The 22,434-nt window shown below is 38.2% G+C and overlaps 1 protein-coding gene across 1 annotated transcript in view; it reads left to right on the top strand.

Annotated features, from left to right (window-relative positions):
- The window catches only part of kif4 (kinesin family member 4), a 151,113-nt gene that overhangs the window by 17,227 nt on the left and 111,452 nt on the right, over positions 1-22,434 (top strand). Inside the window, exons 6-7 of the mRNA XM_077197295.1 lie at positions 7,667-7,833; positions 9,502-9,596. Coding sequence (XP_077053410.1) covers positions 7,667-7,833; positions 9,502-9,596 — 262 coding nt within the window. The remainder of the gene's footprint in view (positions 1-7,666; positions 7,834-9,501; positions 9,597-22,434) is intronic.

Below are 22,434 nucleotides of genomic sequence, written 5' to 3'. Positions count from 1 at the left end.
ACGCAAAGACCTTCACCGCTAATTCGAATACCGCCATTGGATCGAGTTAGACGGCCTTACAGAATCGTATTCTGAACGTTTAACCTAATAATCGTCATATGTTGTGGATTAGCAATCAAGACAAGCAGGGTTGGCGGCACGAGGAGGCCTCAGGGGGCATGGCATGGCCTGGCCCGGGTCGGCCACCTAGGTCACTGTGCCGCCTCACCTCTGGTCAGCACACCACCCTGCCTCAGAACGCAATTTCAGCCGCTGAGACTTGGAAACAGGCATGCTACCAATGTGCCCTCTTATTCCTGACAAATTATATAGGCTATATATATTGTATATAACTATTTTGTAAATTACTATAGTTTTACCATGATTAAATCAGCTTTGCAACTTAACATTTGCACTCACGACAGGCTATTAACTAAATAGCATCACTAGCAGCTTGTAATTTATAAAAAATCCCCATGTTTTCGGTGCTGATGTTGTGGTGACGCGTTCATGTAACAGGTAAGGGTGGCGTGGCGCTGCCAATAAAGCACCTAAAAGTTGTCACAAAGAACCGGCAAAAGTAATGATTATGAAAATGTTGAATATAGCAAGGAGATATTTTAATTGATTATAAACAAGTGTTTTCTGTGTCACTGTCGCCTGCAAAGATGAAGTTGACTATGCTGATTGTGATCTTCGCAGTAGTGAACGCGCCAGAGAGAAATGCACATTTCATACGGATTACGTAAACGGAGAGGAGTCTGTTTTCTTTCGTTTTGAAATGTTCTTTTTAGAAGTAGACATTTTAGATATATTTCTCAGATCTGTGAGGCAAGTAGGCTACCTTATATGCTGAGTTTTGGTTAATTTTATGAGACAAGCTCCAGTTCACGCGCCGGTGCCTCAGTGTCGTGATTATATATCTGCTATATTTACTACTTATTTATTAAATCCAGGCAATTGGTTTATGAAACATTGATTAAAATTAAATACATAAGTGTATTTAGTGCCGCTTTCAGAGCGCTCACGTCCGTAACGGATTCCCCAATTTTAAAGAATTTATCCTCAACTAGTTTTGTGGAGTAGGTCTACGTATTGTATAATGTTAACTTCAAATAATAGTAATTTAAGGGCGAGGCTTATTCCAATGTAAAACGCTGTATAATTGTATATATTTTTAATCAAATAAGGTTGGATTATTTATATGTTGAGCTGCCTGTTCATGAAGCTGAAAGTGCACGTAATAAAAATAATATACAATTGATGAAAACCAACAAGAATTCTTGCCGTTTCTGCTCTGTTTATGTTTTATGTGGGTAGGGCCCCATATTAGTTATGGCGCTTTTCCACTGCATGGTACGGTACGGTTCGGTACGGCACGCTTTAGCGCTTTTCCACTGCATGGTACGGTACGGCTCGGCACGGCTCACTTGTGGCGCTTTTCCACTGCATGGTACGGTACGGTACGGCTCGCTTTAAATGGTACCACCTCTGTTGAGGTTCCAAGCGTACCGTACCGATACTAAAATGTGACGTGGAAACACTGTAGATCACTGATTGGTCAGACAGACAGAATCGTCACTACCAGCGTCATTGTATTTGCAAGACATCAAACCCGCTAGATTTAAATAGCCAGTAACAGCCTCCAATGTTTTAAAACTACTTGTTTGACTTGCTTGAAGAAAAAAATCTTCCAAAAAAGAAATGGCTGAATCGTGGTCAGTGGACGAGAAGCGCAGACGTTCCTCTTGTTAGTTGCCGAGGAGCGGATAAACTATAACGATCAGTCATAATCACACCCACTTTGAAACGGTTCTAACTGCAGTGGAAAAGCAACCGAGCTAAAGCGAACCGAGCCATGCCGCGCCGAGCCGAGTCGTACCACGCAGTGGAAAGCGAAGCGAGCAGAACCGTGCCGCGCCGAATCGTACCGAGCCGTACCATGCAGTGAAAAAGCGCCATTATTGAAACGGGCCCCCAGATGCCGCCACTTGCTGTATCTGGAAGATTTTTGTATTGTATTGTATCTTATGTTATAAAGACGAATATAGACATTTTGTTAATAAAAAATAAAAATGAGAACACAATGTTGTAAAAAATTAATAACTTAGGCTATCTGTTAGATGTGTTTTGACTAGGCTACTTTTTATTAATTATATCTCTACGTAATGAAGATATAGCCTATTAACAAAAATAAATCGTAATATATTACATTAAAAAAAAATTATAGGCCTATAAAATATATTTAAAAAAAGGGCCTCACTGATTCATTTTGCCTGGGGTATTTGCCTAAGCTTTTTAAACCTAGAAGTTTGACAAAGGCGTGATATAGGCTATATAAATTTTATGTGGATAAAGGCATGTTTTGTACATGACTACACATGTCCTTATAAGGCCAAGTTTATTATCAGTAGTATTAAGAGAAAAAGATGCGACATAAGATCTCATGAACCACGTGACCACGTGGCGCAGAGGTCAAAGTGTGTCGCAACTCTCATATTTAACGGCTCTGGTTTGACCTGTCACTCTGGGTTTGACTTGCTGGCAAAACCGGATATCTTCTTTGTCGCGCTTTCAAAATAAGCTCCAAATGTACAGTTTTTGTCCCTGCGGTATAGGCTAATTTTTGGATGGGACACATGCAGCATTTTACAATATTAAGGGGGACACGTCCCCCCCGGTTCCTACGCCAGTGTGTACAGCCAAGGGGAGTATTTCCCCTCTGACAGCCAAGTTGGGACAAAACCGGTGATGACTGCACTTTTGATGCTCGTCAGGGGCAGGATGCGCAGCATTTAGACTTGGACCAGGAGAGCTACTCCGGCTGCATATATTCACGGCGAAGTATAGCTTGCCATCTTAAATTCAACTTATATGAAAAGCATTAAGATATAGGGGTGTATAATCATTGTAAAACAAATCTTACCTTGACGTTGTCTTGCCGAGATACACCAGTCTCTCCAGGTCAGGTTGTAGACTCATGGCTTTGACTTCAGAATGACGCCGGTTCAACGAATAACTTGATTGGCCAAATCAATTCAACAAGGTAACAACACAAGCTTTGATTGGATCTCACTCTGGCCAACGTTTGTGATCAGCTAGCGAAATTAAATAATTTTTTTTACTTTAATGTGTAACAATTGGCGTTGGAAACAATCGGTAATCTTTTTGTGAATTATTCATACAGACAAATTAAAAAAATGAGCCAGACAGCTGCTGGGTAACTATCAAATCAAAAACTAAACGAGATAGACGGATTCGGCCCACTGCCTATTCGCTTCGCACACAGTTATCTTTGTCTCTGCAACGTCTGTCAGCGCAGCACGTTTTCTCACTCGACCATGTGGATATTGTTTTTCTCAACATAAACGTGAAACTATGCACACGATAATCTAATGCTGCTGACTCGAGTGTACGGTTCTGTACCGTGGTGCAGTCTGCTTTATTGGGCGTTTTTCCCCCCGTTAGCGCTGCTTGAGCTTAAATGCTTTTGTTCTTTATATTTTTTTTTTACACACATTGTTTAATGTTTTCAACTAAAAGAAAACTTTAACATATATTGTAAGCTTGTGTATATTGCCTAATCGTAAGCTTGTTCAGAAATTGTGACAAAAAAACCTGTCTTTTTCGTTAAACATCATTTAAATAAACGAATATTCGATTTTTATTAGCCTGAATATTCAAACGCAATATTTTACAAAATTAACCATCCCTAATTTAAATGCAAGTAGCCTACAAATAAATAATTTTTAACCTTTAATATTAGAATGATGTACTAACTGCATAAAGTCAAACTGAGGGCATATAAATCTTTAGATGCCTATAACTATGTGATAAATGGTCTTGACTTGTGGCAACGTTACATTGCGCAGTCCTGCCCAGCGCCAAGGCCAGAAGACGACAATGTAAAGAGTGAATTAGTGTAATTTTAGTGATGTGAATATTTTCTAGAAATAAAAATATTATTTATGTATTAATTATATTAACTATGTATTTGATTATTCTTTCTTACCAGGTTCTTCAAAAAGTCCATCACAATCAATCACAACAATGTATACAATCATAGATGATTCACAAATAATCACAATAATTTAGAAAACATTATGCGATAAAATTTCAAATTGGATCCTGTAGGTGATTCTTGCACCCAGAAAAACATCAAGATGATATTTAATAAAAATAATAATAATTTAAGATCCTTATGTAGCCGAATCTGTGCTGGTTTGTATTGGCCACCTCCAGTTTTCACTTTGTTTTGCCTCCAGCTAACGCCGTGACGTAATTGTGAAGTCGGCGCAAAAGGGGTCTATAGTAACGATTAATTGATTGTTAATTTAAACGACCATTGATTATGGAAATTTATGGAAATTGACATCCCTAATTACAATTAGAGTGACTAACATTAACTAGCATAAGAAGACATATGAAAATCTAGCAAAGAACGAATGAGACGACAAATCAAAGGAAAAATAAACCAGTGTGTGAGCGGTTACAAAAAATGTTTTCTCCCTGTGCGTTTCCAAAAAAAGGAAAAAACATTATGCAACAAGTACGCGCTTAAGTCGCTGCCTGTTCAAGGAGTGCTGAAATTAATTACTCATCATAAAAGTAATTTTGGCTTCATTGTGGCTTATAACTTTAGGCATGAAGTTAAATATTTGTCATAGCTGACCAGAAGATGTTCAAATGTCACAATAGACAAGGTAGTTGTAGGTTGTGTTTGTATAATTTCCGTGTCTTATTTAGCTGAGGTAAATTAAACTCAATTCTCACGTATCCTTGCTTGATGATGAATGAGACGGCGCCATTGACAACAGAACCGGAAGAGAATACAATGCTGAATAAAGTCGTCGTTTTTGTTATTTTTGGAAAAAATGTATTTTCGATGCTTCAAAAAAATCTAACTAACCCACTGAGGTCACATGGACTACTTTAATAATGTCTTTATTGACTTTCTGGACAAGGACAGTATACCGTACTTAGATTTTCAATGGAGGGACAAAAAACTCTCGGACTGAATCTAAAATATCTTAAACTGTGTTACGAAGATGAACGGTCTTACGGGCTTGGAACGACATGAGGGTGAGTCATTAATGACATAATTTTCATTTTTGGGTGAACTAACCCTTTAAGCAACGGCCCTGAACGTTGGTTCAATGTCAACATTGTGACAGCGCTGTAACAGCCTTCACCACACAACGTAGTTGTGGTCCTTTGGTCATGTTGTTAAAACGTTGTTAGATGGTTGGGTACATTGTAGTGATGCACCGATGTGAAAATTGTGGCCGATACCGATATTTACCGATGTCGATATATCTCTGTATAGAAAACACATTTTTATGATGATCAAATAAAGAGCTATTTTCCAAAACACTTTTTTTTTTTTTTTTTACTTTTGTAATTTATTTTCAGAAATGACTGATATTGGGCACCTTTACCTGTGTGGAAAATATGTCATCAGATTTTCAGAAGAAAAAATAAATAAAAATAATTTTTTATAAAGGATACAAGTGTGTCCTGAATTCACACTATGAATAAGCCAACCCTGAGTATTCTCAATAAACATCCAACTCACTTGAGACCAAGTCACTGTATTCTGTGAACCTTGTACAACAGTTCAAAACTTTAAAGTACAGTACTGTCCTACTAAGGCAAAAGACCTTAACTTCTATTTTATAGCACAATGTTATGATAACACTTAAAATGTAACCAATATTAACCCTATTAGACTCACAATGATAAAAATGGCTTCACATGTATAAACAAGAAGTTGAAGTAGTAAGCATATACAGGTCCTTCTCAAAAAATTTGCATATTTTGATAGTTCATTATTTTCCATAATGTAATGATAAAAATTAAACTTTCATATATTTTAGATTCATTGCACACCAACTGAAATATTTCAGGTCTTTTATTGTTTTAATACTGATGATTTTGGCATACAGCTCATGAAAACCCAAAATTCCTATCTCCAAAAATTAGCATATCATGAAAAGGGTCTCTAAACGAGCTATTAACCTAATCATCTGAATCAACTAATTAACTCTAAACACCTGCAAAATATTCCTGAGGCTATTAAAAACTCCCAGCCTGTTTCATTACTCAAAACCGCAATCATGGGTAAGACTACCGACCTGACTGCTGTCCAGAAGGCCATCATTGACACCTTCAAGCAAGAGGGTAAGACACAGAAAGAAATTTCTGAACAAATAGGCTGTTCCCAGAGTGCTGTATCAAGGCACCTCAGTGGGAAGTCTGTGGGAAGGAAAAAGTGTGGCAAAAAACGCTGCACAAGGAGAAGAGGTGACCGGACCCTGAGGAAGATTGTGGAGAAGGACCGATTCCAGACCTTGGGGGACCTGCGGAAGCAGTGGACTGAGTCTGGAGTAGAAACATCCAGAGCCACCGTGCACAGGCGTGTGCAGGAAATGGGCTACAGGTGCCGCATTACCCAGGTCAAGCCACTTTTGAACCAGAAACAGTGGCAGAAGCGCCTGACCTGGACTGTTGCTCAGTGGTCCAAAGTACTTTTTTCGGATGAAAGCAAATTTTGCATGTCATTCGTAAATCAAGGTGCCAGAGTCTGGAGGAAGACTGGGGAGAAGGAAATGCCAAAATGTCTGAAGTCCAGTGCTGCTTCTCTGTAGCCCAGGTCAGGCGCTTCTGCCACTGTTTCTGGTTCAAAAGTGGCTTGACCTGGGGAATGCGGCACCTGTAGCCCATTTCCTGCACACGCCTGTGCACGGTGGCTCTGGAAGTTTCTACTCCAGACTCAGTCCACTGCTTCCGCAGGTCCCCCAAGGTCTGGAATCGGTCCTTCTCCACAATCTTCCTCAGGGTCCGGTCACCTCTTCTCGTTGTGCAGCGTTTTTTGCCACACTTTTTCCTTCCCACAGACTTCCCACTGAGGTGCCTTGATACAGCACTCTGGGAACAGCCTATTTGTTCAGAAATTTCTTTCTGTGTCTTGATGATGTTGGCCTTCAATGATGGCCTTCTGGACAGAAGGCCAGGTATTTGGAAAAGAGAAAGTGCCATCGATATTATTTCTATAAATGAAACACATTATTCAAGCTAACCTGTTGCTGAAAATGCACAAGAAATAATCTAGGATGAAGTCAGTATGTAGTACATATATTTGTCCTAAATCATTGTATTTGAATGGACAACTGTGAGCGACGCTGTGGTGCGGCATGACTTTGACTAGCTGGGGTCGTAGTTGGGCACCACTGGTGTGCGTATGGTTATAGAAGACAATGTGTTGGAATTTGAAAGATGCGTCATTTCTCTGTGTGCGACCCTCTTTACAGGTTGTTTTGCTAATGTTTGAGGCTCCTTTTAGGGGAAAGGCTCTTATAGTGATACCATGCAAAGTGATGGAGCATGATATTTTAATAATTACCCACCTAATTGGGTAGTGTGTTGATATGTGGAGTTAACTTCACAGTGGAGTTACCCTTCACAGTGGAGTTTTACCCACATTTGGTGGGTTGGCGGGTGTTCATTTCAAACCGTGATTGTGGTGAATTGAAAAGTGGACCACAAATCTGGGCTTTCCGCCCAGGTGCAACTGCACTGTGCATTGGAGCGCTGCCCACAAGGCAATCATCTCTCAATGCATCCTTAATTCTCATGTGCCCTGTATGACCACTGGTGTCTTTTTTTGATTTCGGTCTTCTTTGTGTAGATTGTTGGACTGACAGAAAAGGATGTGCTCACTGCTCATGAGATGGTGAGCTGTCTTGAGTTGGGAAACTCTGCACGAACAGTGGGCTCAACAGCCATGAATGCAGCCTCATCTCGGTCACATGCCATTTTTACCATATCACTGGAGCAGCGACGCAAAGGAGACAAGTATGTAATCTTAACATGTTGGTTTTATAGAATTGGAGTAAATTGACTAATTTGTCTCGATTATATATTTAGAATTAGGGCTGCAACAACTAATTGATAAAATTATTATCGATAATGAAAGTGATCAACAAATTTGATTATCGATTAATTGGTCTGCACTCTGTTTCCTAGTAACCATCAGCCAGTCACGTTGCTTTACAATAGTGAATAACCAATTTCTATGTATGCATATATGTATGCATATATGCAAAATGCATATGGAAAATGGCAGAGGTTTTAAGTTGATTACATGATATAAGTTGTCGGAAACATGAGACCGCTTTATATTTATAAGCACTTAAAACAACAGCAAGCGTTTGCCCTGTCGTGCTTTGACAGATGCGTGTGCTGTTTAATGCATCTGACACGTGTTTTCCTCAGCGCATAACTTGTATTTATATCCTTACCTGTAAATTTTAAAAAGTCCCTCGAGTATTTCCATTTTTTTTATATTCTGTCAAGCGTCTTGTTAAACTTCACGACTTCAATAGACAAGCGCTAGTGCATACATGCGTGTCTAACAGACTGTACAATGCTTGTTAAACAGATAGACAGCACAATAATTCTATTGACTGATACTTTAATGACTAAAATACACATTTTGCTAAAACATTTTTGTTAGAATTAAATTGTAGGTTTTAAAATTCTACTTGTAACAGTAATCATTTATTGTTAGAATAGCCCATTAATGTAATATAACTATATTCAGACAAGTGATTGTGTTCTTGATACCTCGTACAAGTTAAAATTTTTTGCTTTTATTTTAATTTCTGCTTTACGTATTAAACCTAAAATCAACTGATTGCTTACTATTTTAATGTTTGTATTATTACCTTTTTTTGCTTATGTACAGCATAGCCTACATGGATACATCCACTATTCATAGGCTTTATTACACACTGTTTGAAGAACAGCACTGGGCAGGATGTGGAATTAATTTAATGTATAATGATTTTTCATCCGATTAATTGGAAAAATCAACAGATTAACCGATTATCAAAATAATTGTTGGTTGCAGCCCTATTTAGAATGGACATACAGCTTGTGCTTGAAAGATGCGCATGAGAAAAGTGATAAGCTTTTGTTGTTTTGATGCAAGAAAGTGCTAATTGGACGTGCCGGTATTTGGTAATGCGATAAATCGCTGTAATGAATATGCACGATATTGTTATCACGGGCACTTCAAGATACCGTGAAAAATAATAGATCTGAATTTAGATTTTTGGAAGAAAAAAAGCTATAGAGAGGAGTATTTTGCTAAATATGTGCACTATATTACATATTTATTATATTTTTACTGTTAATTTTGTGGCATTACATAATTGTTATTATAATGAAAACCGCATTATATTTAATTTATTTTTAACCTTTAATAACACCAGCTGATAGGGCTCTCTGTATGTTTACAGCATTGTGAGATATATTTTTTCTTGAGAAAAATTAACATCTATCTACTGTAGCCTACCTAATATATATCCTAGTGCTAATTGAAGTAAAGGTAAAATGTATACAGGTCTAAAAATATATCATTATGGTAAACTGCTAATGTATAAAACTGTAAAATGTTTGGCTAAAATTGTATTATTATTTTATTTATTTTTTATATTTTAAAATTTGTTGTTTGTAAAGGAATGATGTCATGGTCTCCAAACTGCACTTGGTGGATCTCGCTGGATCTGAAAGACAAAAAAAAACTAAAGCAGAGGGAGATCGGCTCAAAGAGGGTGAGTGCAATCAGAAATTCATTTTTATTAATATTAATTCCAGTTTAGTTAATTTTGAAATAAATTGGGATCTCTCCATGCCAGCATTTCTTCTGACTTATTTTTTTACACTCAAGGGTTTAAAGGGGTGGTAAAACACGATTTCACTTTTCTAACTTTAGTTAGTGTGTAATGTTGCTGTTTGAGCATAAAGAACATCTGCAAAGTTACAGCGCTCAAAGTTCAAAGCAAACGGAGATATTTGCTTAAAAAAAAAAAATCAATTTCTAAGGACTACAGCAAACAGCCGGTTTTGGACTACATGACATTCCTCCAGGGTTGCTGACGTCAGTGAACCCCATTATTTACATAAACCCCTCCCTTAGAATACTAAATAATGGGGCGAGGCCATTTTATATTGCGTTGGAGAAGAGTTATTGTGGTATAGGAGTTGTTGCCACCGCAATGTCGTCGAAAAGCTGTTATTTTCATCCAGATTGCAGGTCCACTTTGTTCAGACTTCCTAGCGGATCAAGTTAGGGATCAATGGTTAATTATTACCCAAATCTCGCTCTCTGCTGCACATTTTACGGAGGAAAGCTTCCACAATCTTTCCACGAGTTCAATGCAGTTCAAAGCACAACGGCTTGTCCTGAAAGATGGAGAGGTTCCAACTAGGGCTTTGACTCAAACTTAGTTATTCGAATAGAATTCGAATATTTAAAAAAATAATGATATTCGAACAAATATTAGGCAGCCTTTTATTCGAACATGTTATCGGCATTATTTTTCGTAAATGTGTTTGCTTGTAACCGTTGTTTTCAATTCAGATTCTGAGGCTTTTTCACGCCTGTTGAAGTTGTGAATCACAAGCTCATTTGCAAGGCAATTATTGGTTATCTGGGCTCCTGTAGGTGACGTTAGTGTCCTGGTTAGCGCAGCGCCTATTTTGTATATCAAAACAATGGCCGCGCCAACGCCTACAACAACTCCTGATGAGGAGTTAGAAATCTACACTCATTACAATTTGAAAAGCAACGTGTGGCGCTACTTACATTTTACCAGGTATTCGTTCACTGTTAACATCCTTCTGTGAACGGTAAACCCCGGCTTCTTTAATCATTTTGACAACGATGAGCTAATGTTAGGCCGCTGAACTTTTAGTCATCATGAAAACAAACAGAGCGGTGTGTAATGGAGTGCATCAGAGCAGCATCAAGAATATCAAATACATTTCCGAGAATCTCTTATTTGCATCTTAAGTTTATTGCCAATAATAATGACAGGTTTGCGAAAAGTGTAGAACTCAGTGACTGTGAGCTCGCGCAAAACACGCACAGGAACTCATTTAAACGCATCTGATTGGCCGATGTGTTCAGCAGACATGTCTGTGATTGGCTACAATGCTCAACGCAATAATTCATATTTGAGTATTAATATTAATAAACAAACGAACTTCGAATATGATTTTTGGGAAAAAGTCAAAGCCCTAGTTCCAACTTTAAGAACAGAAGCTGTTTTTTACTGGGCACAACCTGTAAGTATGATTTATTTTTCGTCGTATTTTCCTGTAATAGTTCGTATTGTTAATTGTACGTTGTAGCAAGGAAGTAAACAAATGATAACGCTGTTTGGCTCTGCAAACCAGCTTGTTAAATGCTCATTCATACTTAACGTTATCCGGCAAACACCTAACGTTACAAATTTTTTAAAATCTCAACAGCGAACTTGGAATTAGAGTAAATTATTCTTTGATTAGAGCTTTTATGTATTGTTTATCGCTTGTTTATCTCCAGGCATGCTAAACATGGTTCTGTGTTTGATTTGGCTACTGCAGTAAAGCCAACGTTTAGTGTTCGTTTTGGGTTTATAGTTCTGTCGATAGATATTTGGCTACAATCGTTCTAAAAATACAAAAGTAACTGTGCCATACAGTCAGTAACGATCACTATAGATCTGTTGTTTACGGGCCAAAACCTGTAAGTATGATTTTTATTTTATTTTATTTTTTACTCTTTACTCAGTCTTTAGAGGACAATCCCTTTGAGGACTGTAGTATAATTTGTTAGAACGATTTTATGAAATAAAATAATATAAAAAAATAAAATAAATCCAGAATAAATCTGAAAATTTCCATACCGCAATGAAGTCCTGGTACTAGAGCACAAATGCAATGTGGAACGAACATGATCACTTGCACACACACGTGTACGCGCACACAAACACACATAAACGTATGACTCCAATAGAAAGCATTTTTATTGAAATTGGCAAATAAAATCAATAATTCCTGCATAAATTTGAAAATTCTCACACATAAATTAAGGCCTGGTACTAGATCACTAATGCAATGTGGAATGAACATTAGCACACACACGTGTGCCCACACAGACACAGACACAAATACACACACAGATAGAGAGAGGTGTGACTGCAATAGAGAGCATTTTTATAGAAATTGGGAAATAAAATCAATAATTTCTGCATAAATCTAAAAAATTTCACACACAAATGAAGGTATGATATGAGAGCACAAATGTAATATGGAAAGAACGTGACTGCACACACATAACCTAAACACAGAGACACACAAACAAACAAACAAACAGGTGTGACAGCAAAAGAGAGCATTTTTATAGAAATTGGGAAATAAAATCAATAATTCCAGCATGAATCTAAAAATGTTCACACATAAATGAAGGCCAGGCATTAGAGAAAAAAACAATGTGGAATGAGCATGATCACACACACACACACACACACACACACACACACACACACACACACACACACACACACACACGCGCACACACACACACACACACGTGCACACACACACAGACACAGGTGTTTATTCTTCTCTCCTGTTCATATCCGCCTATAGCTGTATGTTTTTTTTTATTTCCTTTTGAAAATTAATTTCTGATTCTAAAGTTAATCATTTTATACATTTCGATAATTGAAATAATATGAAATTGCAATCAAGTATTTTCTTTTAGTGGTAACTTGTGGCATTATTGCAAATTTATTTGGCATTACTGCAAAATTTATATAGCATTATTGCAATAACAAGATACTTCAAAAGACCTCAAACAACAACAAAAATAATTCTAAACTTTGACAAAATACTGATTTAATGTATTTTAAGCGTTTAAATATATATTCATAACAAAAGCTGTTATAAGAGCAGTAAGTCACATCCAGAAAAATGAATGGATCTCTATGGGGCCTCTGCTGGAAGTAGATGGTAATTACACTTTAAGGCTAAAAACATATTATCTACAAAAAAACATCTAACCAGCAGATGGCAGAATTACGCATCTAACACCTAGACCAATATCCAGAAACAATTCCCATTTAAATTTGATCATCATTAATGTGTTTTTTTCATAAAAAATTAATATTTCATACGTATGCTAATGGTGTAGTGGAGGAATTCTGCAGTAAATAGGTAAAAAAGTACTTCATATCTCCCAAAACACAGCATTAATGAATAGATTAGAAGTAAACAAAAAAAATGATATATTTGTATGAATAAAAATGTATATTTTTTGTACAATTACTCTATCAATTCTTGGGGTCATATAGACCCCAAAGCCCTGAAGTGTAAACAGGAAATGAAGACCTTTTGTTAAGGCGAGACACTACAGGTGAATAGGGTAACATTTTTAAATTACAGATATCATCATGAAACTTTACCAGTTGATTACTCACATGAATTGGAGAAAAAAAATGTATTGCAAGTTTTTTGTAATTTTTTGTTTAAATATGCTAATCAGGCTATATCTAATTAAATATGCGCTAATTTGCCTATATTTTGAAGTGACGTTTTTTGAAGATGAAAAAAACAAAGTTCAAAATTATTGTTGCATTTTGTTGATATATTCAATAAAAAGACATTTTCAGAGGGGATTATGAATATCTCCTTTTGTTACCCTATAAATCAGAAAATACTGCCAATAGTCTTAAATTGATTTCCACCCTATTTTTAGGCATAAAATGTCATATAAATCAGGCCAAAAATGATATATCAACAAATCCCTCTGAACAAACCTTCACAATATAGTTAGGAATAGGACTGTAAAGTTTGGTGTATGTAGGTGCTACTGAAGTGGAAAATCGTCACTAGGAGTGTGAGAAACTCATTTTGAGAAAACGGCCTTTAACTCTTCGGGGTCGCCGATCACGCCGGCGTGATCAAGTTACATGACCAGTTTAAGACGTCGAAGCATAAAAACAAAGTCACGTTTAGCGCTGCCGTCCACTTCTGCCGAAAGTGCTGGCTTGAAATTCTATTTTACTTTTTGTTTTGCGTTGATAGACCAAGTAAAAACGGAGATATGATCATTTAAACTTTATATAAAAAAATACTGACGCGTTCGTAAAAGAACGCAAGATGGGATGCGACAGGCGTTGCATTTATTCTAATAACTTCGTCGGTTTTTGTCATAAAACAAAACGGAGAAAAATGTGTGAATCTGCTGACTCTGCTCTTCAGGCTGCACATTTTAGGGAATGGAGGAGGAGCCAACTGAGCTAAGACGCAAAATTGAAAGGCAGAGGATTTACGGAGTTGATAAAGAGAGACACATACGTTATATATAGACAGAGAGATTATTGCTAGTTTTTGGAAGAGTTTGAGTAGATTTTGAGAGTAGTTTAGGTAGTTTAGGAGTAGTTTAGGTAGTTTAGGAGTAGATTTAGCTAAACTGTTTTGAGGAGAGGCACAGATAAAAAATAAAAAAATAAAAACACCTGATATTTGTTGTAAATAGTTGTATGTATAATTTGATTTTGTGTTCATTTTATCTATTGTATGGTATATTTGCACTATTGAGGAACCCCTCTTACTCAAGGAATGAAATCTCTGTAATGTAGCTATCTGTGTAATTGTACATGAATTGTTGTGTAGATTTTCTAAGCAAAAAAGAAAAGAAAAAACGCCTATTGCCACACCTGCTTTTTGCTGCATATAGTTTAATTTTATCTCAATTTTACATTTATGTTGTATTTGCACTATTTACGAACCCTCATACTCTGGGAATGCAAGGCCTTAAATATAGCTCTCTGAATAATTGTGTGCACAACTTTTTTTAAAAAGTGGCTGAGCTAAAAAGAAAGAAAAAAGGCCTATGGCCACACACGCTTTTTTTTGTAAATCATATTTTTTTTGTATATAGGTTGATTATATCTGAATTGTGCCTGAATATGTTGACATTTACAACTTGTGTTTACATTTTAAACCTTTTAAAACGCTTCATTGAGCATGTTTGTGTTTTTTGCAGAAGAAAAGCTATAATTTTTCTATTCGGATTTTGTGTTTTTTGTGTGATTTTGGGTCCAGTATGTTGATAGAGTACATCAAAGTGAAAAACTAATTGTCTGATCATATAGGTGATGTTGTGCTGAAAAAAATTATACCAAACATTGGTATGGTAAACATTTGTTTATGTTGCAAAATTTTCAAAAAATAAAAGTACTCAAAAACGGCCAAAATAGCCCAAGACTCCGAAGGGTTAAAGATTTGTATGGCAAAATTCCACTAATTTCTATTGAAAGCCATGAATTACAGACAAAATATGTTTTAGGTACAAGTAAAATCAATGCATCACACTGTTTAACATCCAAAACTCATCATTGCTTTATCCATCACTGATCATAACATCCAAAACAACACTTCAACACATCAAAACCACACATCAACAGTCCATCACACAGGTGAATATGTTTCTGCCTGAGGGACTCACAACCACTTTAGGATCCCAGAATTACAGATTTGTTAAGTATTATATATTAATTATATTATACAAAAACTGAAATGTGTTGAGTAATGTAATTGTTTTGTATATATAGCGTGTAAAGTATAGTATTATGTGATGCATGTATATAATGTCAGAGCGCGTCACGTGATGATTCTGAATGAATCACGTTGTCAGAAATTGGCAGCAGCCAATGAGATGCGCATTTCGAGTTAAATCGCCGGTTTTACTTTCAAGATTGGTTGCTGATAAACAGGAAATGACCATATTTGGATCAGATAGCGTTGCAAAGGAGAGAGAGAGCTTTCTAACGGTGTGTGTGATGACAGGGTGCAGACAGCGATCGTGGAGCGGCAGGATGATTTAGAACGCCAACTTTTGATGAATTTATGTGAAATCTACACACGCAAACAGAAAAGGTTAAGTAAAATAAAGACCTAAATGCGTATTTTGGACTTTTTTTCAGCACAAGTCTGAAAGAAGACATGTTATTGAAGACAAATAGCCCAAAATCTCAAAATTGTCCACTGAAAAAAAAACGATGTTTTTGCCTGCCGTGTCTCGCCTTAATACTATAATAATTAGTCAAATTAAATAACCGCGCATCTAAAAGGTAATGAGAGAACAAAAAACAAACCTTTCTGAAACGTTGTTTAACAGCTGTTCTTGAACAGGTTCTGCTCGATCATCTTCACTAACATTCTCTGGGTCTGATTCGGGCTCAAATTGGTATAGTTTTATTGACGCCATTGTTTATAATACACCAAAGCACAAACCGGTTAAGGTACGGGGCGTGATGTTTCGGGAAAATGTGCACTAGTCGGTTAGCGAATCACAACACACTGGGCCAGCTAATCAATCAGAGCACCATTGCGTATTTTTGAGGGACTGGCTTCATAGAACCCGGAAACCATCAGACCGTTTTTACTAGGAGGGACAGAGCAGTGTAGAATAAAGGTAAAATATATGAAAAATAATGCAATTTTTTAAAAACGAAGCATGAACACGTGACAGTGCACCCCACAAACACAATCAAGCATTTGAAAAAAACGTTTTACCACCCCTTTAAATTCACCTAAGAAAGAAAATTGTAATTTATTTTTCTGTCACATGGTTTGGAAAGACATAAGAATAAGAATTCTGTGAAACACAAAAGGAAAAAGTCTACAGAATATGATGTACACCGTTACAATGGACAGGGACTGGGGTAAATAAAAAAAAACGTATATACATTTAAACACAACACAACTAGGGATGGTCGATATACCGATAGACGATTAACTGGTAGAACTGCTCATGTTTGTATTTTTTGTTCTATTGTAGTTTTGTAGTTTTTTTTTCTCTAGTGCTTGAAGTTTTTCATGTAGGTGTTTTATTGTCTTTTTGTTCTTTTGTAGTTTTTGTCCTATTGCTAGTAATTAGCTTATTTGTTCTTTCTTTCTTAAAACTACTTTTATGATTTCTTTTCCAACAAAATGTGTTGCTCCATCCATGTTCAATAGAAATGTATACTAGGCTTGCTGCGGTAGTCGTGTTAGACATGTTGTTTTCTTGCGTCACGCAGAGTAATTTTTTTTTGGATGAACTAACCATTTACAGTTTGAGAATAGTAATTTTGAAATGCTTTTTTGAGATCAGGAGAACTGTTTGATTGTATTGATAATCTAAAGCACACAAACATAATTTAAAAAAAATCACAATTTTCCATTTAGTTTTAGTAGTATCATTATTCATTTTAATATCAAGGCATTTTAGGTGGTTTATTATATGTATAGTGCATTAATACGGGGAGACGTGGGACATATCGAGCACCGGGAGATTGTGTGTGTGCACGGCTTGTCTAAATCCTTATTCCTTAATCCTAAATCCCTAAGTTTTAACTTCGATACAACAGATATGTATAGTTAAAAATGGACTAAATGTTAAAAATGGTTCAAAATGGAGCTTCTAGAGCTGCACGATTATCACAAAAATCATAATTGCCGATTATTCCCTTGAAATTGTAATTGCGATTATTAATTACGATTATCACAATTTACATTGAATATATATAGGCGTATTATACATGTTTACACAAAAATTGTTAACACACACACACACACAAGTACTGTCCCCCTTTACTTAACATACCCATCAATTGTAAGAATGACTAATAGTAAAGACTACTAATAGATAAACATTAGGACTATGCTAAAGCAATTAAATTCTAAAGCAATTAAATGCCACTGGGGCGGCAGTGGCTCAGTGGTTCATGTAGGTTGTCTACAAACCGAAAGGTTGGTGGTTCGATCCCCGGTTCCACCTGACCAAGTGTTGAGGTGTCCATGAGCAAGACATCTAACCCCAGCTGCTCCCGACGAGCTGGATGGCGCCTTGCATGGCAGACACCGCCGTCGGTGTATGAATGAGTGAGTGAATGGGTGAATGTGAGGCAACATGTAAAGCGCTTTGGTGGCCATTGGGTCTGTGAAAGCGCTATATAAATGCAGTCCATTTACCATTTAAATAGCAGTCCCAAACTAGTTTTTGTTAATACAATGTTGATATGAGCCACCACAGACATTTAATAATATAAAAAATAACTCAAAGTGAAAATAAAGTGGCATTTTGGGCTTATGGAAACGACAGTTACCACAGTAAATGCACAATACTAACAAGAACTGTTAATGAAACAGCTCCTGGTGAATAGAATGAAAATCATACCTGCATGCAAATCCTTCTCAGCTAACACGTGATTTATTGGTATTTTACTTTTATTCCGTGACTTACTAATTTACATTGTAACGACGTTACTCGTAGTTTCTTTTGCACTTTATACAGTGAAGCGATACACAGCGCGCGCCGCCGCATTTGCGCATGCAATTGAAGAGTGCGCGCTACGAGCACAGTACAACGGCTGACAGGACAGTAAAGTCCGTTTTTCTGAGGTGAAAGTCTTTTTATTTCAGCGTACACTTACGTCACTGCCTGGTATGTCATATTGTGCTGGGTTTTCTGAAGTAGTCGTGATTCACCTCTCATAACTTAATTATGCTCTAAACACACACACGCAGAGTGGACTTTCTTTTGTAATCGCGGCTTTGAACGATTACGTAATCGTGGCATCCGTAATCGTAATCGCGATTAGAAATTCGATTAATTGTGCAGCCCTAGGAGCTTCCTGATGCTGTACTAGCCTTTAAGCTCCTCGATACTGCCGGACTTACTGTTAAAGATAAACAGTTAGCACTTACAGCTTGCTCTACCGTTTCTTTCACTGATATGATATCAGCCTTGAAAAGAATTTTTGGAGATAACGTTACTTCACCACGAGAGGACGGCAGTGTACTGCAAAACACAGATAGTGACACTGCCTATTACATGAGATACTCAGGAAAACGGGGACACAAGTCAAACACTACACAACAACCCCAAACCATAGCTCAAGGCACAAACCCTCTTGATAAATATAGAAGAACGAAATGTGCATTTTGCCAAAGCACATATCACTGGGCAAAGGACTGTCCAAATAAAAAAGGAACATGTAAGACTGACAAAAGATGAAGGACTAAAAGATGACGTTAAAGAATGTAACATCACTTTGCTTTCAAATGAATCTTTGTCTAACACAGACATTTCATGGTGGAGGCTTTAGGATCAGCTGTGATTGACACAGCCTTTACAAGAACTGTGTGTGGAGAAAAATGGCTTGAAGATTACACAAGTGGGCTGCCACAGAGTGAGTTACTGAAAATAGATAACAAAGTGCAAGACCTTTCAGATTTGGTGATGGCAAGGTTGTTTATTCCACAAGGAAAGTTACCATTCCAGCAAGGATAGGACATATCAGATGCAAAATAGAGACAAAAATTGTTCCTGCAGAAATAGCAATGCTTTTAAGCAAGACTTCATTGAAAAGAGCAAGTGCAGTTCTGGACATTGCACGTGACAATGCAACAATGTTTAAACAACCTGTTAAACTTGAGCACCTCTAAAGTGGATGTAACTGTAATAGAGTATTTCTTTCTTCCTATACATTCAAGTTATAAAAGAACAGAAACACAAAATGTGCATACTTATAAAAAAATGCGCGTCGTATGGCACACACACGCACGCACATTTGCACACACGCAAGGACTCTCGCTCTCTTCCTCTCTGTCGTGCGTGCGCTACGCGGTTTGGAGCTCGCGGGCTCTAGATTTCGGGAGATTTGAACTAATTTGCGGACATCAGGCAGCCGCTATCAATATGCGGGAGACTCCCGGAGACTTATTGTTGTTTTTATTATAATTTAGGGGGGCTTAGGAACATTTTGAGGTAGCTTCAGCCCCCCTAAAATAGGCCTAACGACGTCCCTGGTTGGTGGTGCAGGCTTGAACGGAGTGCAGCTACTGTCCGTCATCTTCTCTATGGTCATCTTGCGGTTTGGGTAAAGCGCGTCTTGTACAACGCTGAACGCTCTCAGTAGAGTGTTGCCCACAGCGCCGCCACTGGCCGGTGGGCTGAATCGATTGAGAAACAAATAATTGCAATGCATTGATGAATCGATATTTTTACCCAGCCCTAATCATGAATCCATTTTCCAAACCGTGTTTTTGACTTATCCTGAATCACTACGGTATGCCTATAATAAGTGTTTATATTCTGATTATTTTACCCCGGAGTCGGCTCGGCTGCGGAGTTGCCCAGTGACTCGCCATAGACATTAACGGAGAGAAGTAGCTCCGGCTACAATGTTCTTCCGCAAGACACTTGCAGTTTATTTATTAACGAATGTACACGTCACGCACATTGCACACTGATAGTCAGAGGTGAGTAGTAACGAAGAACATTTACTTCGTTACATTTACTTGAGTATTTTTTTTGTTGTTGAGAAATTGTACTTTTAAGAGTAATTTAAATGGGGGTCACTTTTACTTTAACTCGAGTTAGGCAATGTTCCTCTCGTTACTTTATTAAGTTGGCTTGTGAGAGAAAAACCGGCCGAAAAATCCCATAGACTTAACATTGCGTCAAACTTTGACGAGTCGTAGGTCGGAACGAGGATGTCGCAGAAACGTGTAATTTACCACATTTGAAGAGGCTGACAGGCTCTGTAAGAACATACCACACAATGGGGTAAAAGTTGCACCCCTGGGGGGCAGGAGCTGCCCAAAGTTTCCCCATTGACTTGGCCGTCCTACACCATAGAAACCGCTTTTATATTGAACATAACTCTGGATCACAGTGTCATAGAGACAAGGGGGCGGGCTCATTTTACTCCAATCACCAAATACACCAATCAGTCTCTCAGGATCATTGTGAAGCTATCAAGCCACGCCCTAGCAACCATTTAGAGCACCTTAGCAACAACTCCCATAGACTTCCATTGAAAGAGATCGAAGGGATATCTCTGGACTGAATTGTCATAGAAACATGAGGGTGGTCTCGTTTGAATCGGGGCAGCAAACAGCCACTCATGAATCAACTCAACACTTACTAGCCACGCCCTAGCAACCATTGTCGAGCACCTTAGCAACCAAAATCCAAAGAGGAATATCGTCCATTCTGAATGTCACAGAGGCATGGGAGTTGGTTTATATCATTCATACTGACAAGCAGCCTTTGGAGTTTCATCATTGGCAGCTGCCAAGCCACTCCCTAGCAACCAAACAGAGTACCCTAGCAACCATTTTGCAAGACCTACATCTCTGCATCAGAACATCGTATAGAGATGGGGGTTGGGTCTTTTGACTCATGCTAGCACACAGGACTTTCAACATGCTAAACATGCTAGCTGTGAATAGCTACATGCTAATATTGATTAGCTAAGTGCTAAATCATGCCATGAACATTATAAAAACTATAGTAACCAAAAGTGAACACTACCAACCACCTAGTAACACCATAAAAAACCATCCAGAATACCATAGCAACCACCTAAAACACCCTAGCAACCACCCAAAACACCCTAGCAACCGCCTAGCAACACCATAGCAACCACCCAGAATACCCTAGCAACACCCTAGCAACCACCCAGAATACCCTAGCAACCACCTAGCAATACCCTAGCAACCACTCAGAACACCCTAGCAACCGCCTAGCAACACCCTAACAACCACCCAGAACACCCTAGCAACTGCCTAGCAACACCCTAGCAACCACCCAGAATACCCTAGCAACCACCTAGCAACACCCTAGCAACCACTCAGAACACCCTAGCAACCGCCTAGCAACACCCTAGCAACCACCCAGAACACCCTAGCAACCGCCTAGCAACACCCTAGCAACCACCCATAACACCCTAGCAACCGCCTAGCAACACCCTAGCAACCACCTAGCAACACCCTAGCAACCACCTAGCAACACCCTAGCAACCGCCTAGCAACCATCCAGAACACCTTAGCAACACCCTAGCAACCAACAGAACACCCTAGCAACCACATAGCAACCACCCAGAGCACCCTAGCAACCATCCAGAACACCTTAGCAACACCCTAGCAACCACATAGCAACACCCTAGCAACCACATAGCAACACCCTAGCAACCACCCAGAACACCCTAGCAACCACCTAGCAACACCCTAGCAACCACCCAGAACACCCTAGCCAACGCCTAGCAACCACCCAAATCACCCTAGCAACCACCTAGCAACACACTAGCAACAACCCAGAACACCCTAGCAACCGCCTAGCAACACCCTAGCAACAATTATACTAAGAGCTCCACAGCAACTACCCCCACACAACTAACACAACTAAGTGTTAAATGAGTAATATCACACTCATAGCAGTGTGTTATTGCTGTATATCAGCACGGCTGTTATTCGGTTGCGGCCTTGTGCCTTAATCACAGGATGCTGATATACACTAAGAGCTCCCTAACCACCCCAAATGACTAACACAGCATAGTTAATTACAGCCGTGGGTAATTATTTACAGCCATAGGTAATTACAGCGTGCTGATATACAACGTGAAGAGTGACACCTTTGAACACGAATCCCACGAAGAGCCTGTGATGAGAGCTATCTGAATGTGAAAGTATGCGACTTTCGTCTGTACATGCATGTGGTAATATACATTTTCCATTCTGTCCAGGACAAAACACAAAACATTAAACTATAATCACCCAATTGAAATA

This window comes from Siphateles boraxobius, unplaced genomic scaffold (genome assembly GCF_051911475.1).
Source record: "Siphateles boraxobius isolate OS27281-9 unplaced genomic scaffold, OSU_SipBor_1 11, whole genome shotgun sequence".
NCBI lineage: Eukaryota > Metazoa > Chordata > Actinopteri > Cypriniformes > Leuciscidae > Siphateles > Siphateles boraxobius.
This window is presented reverse-complemented; position numbering and strand designations above follow the sequence as displayed.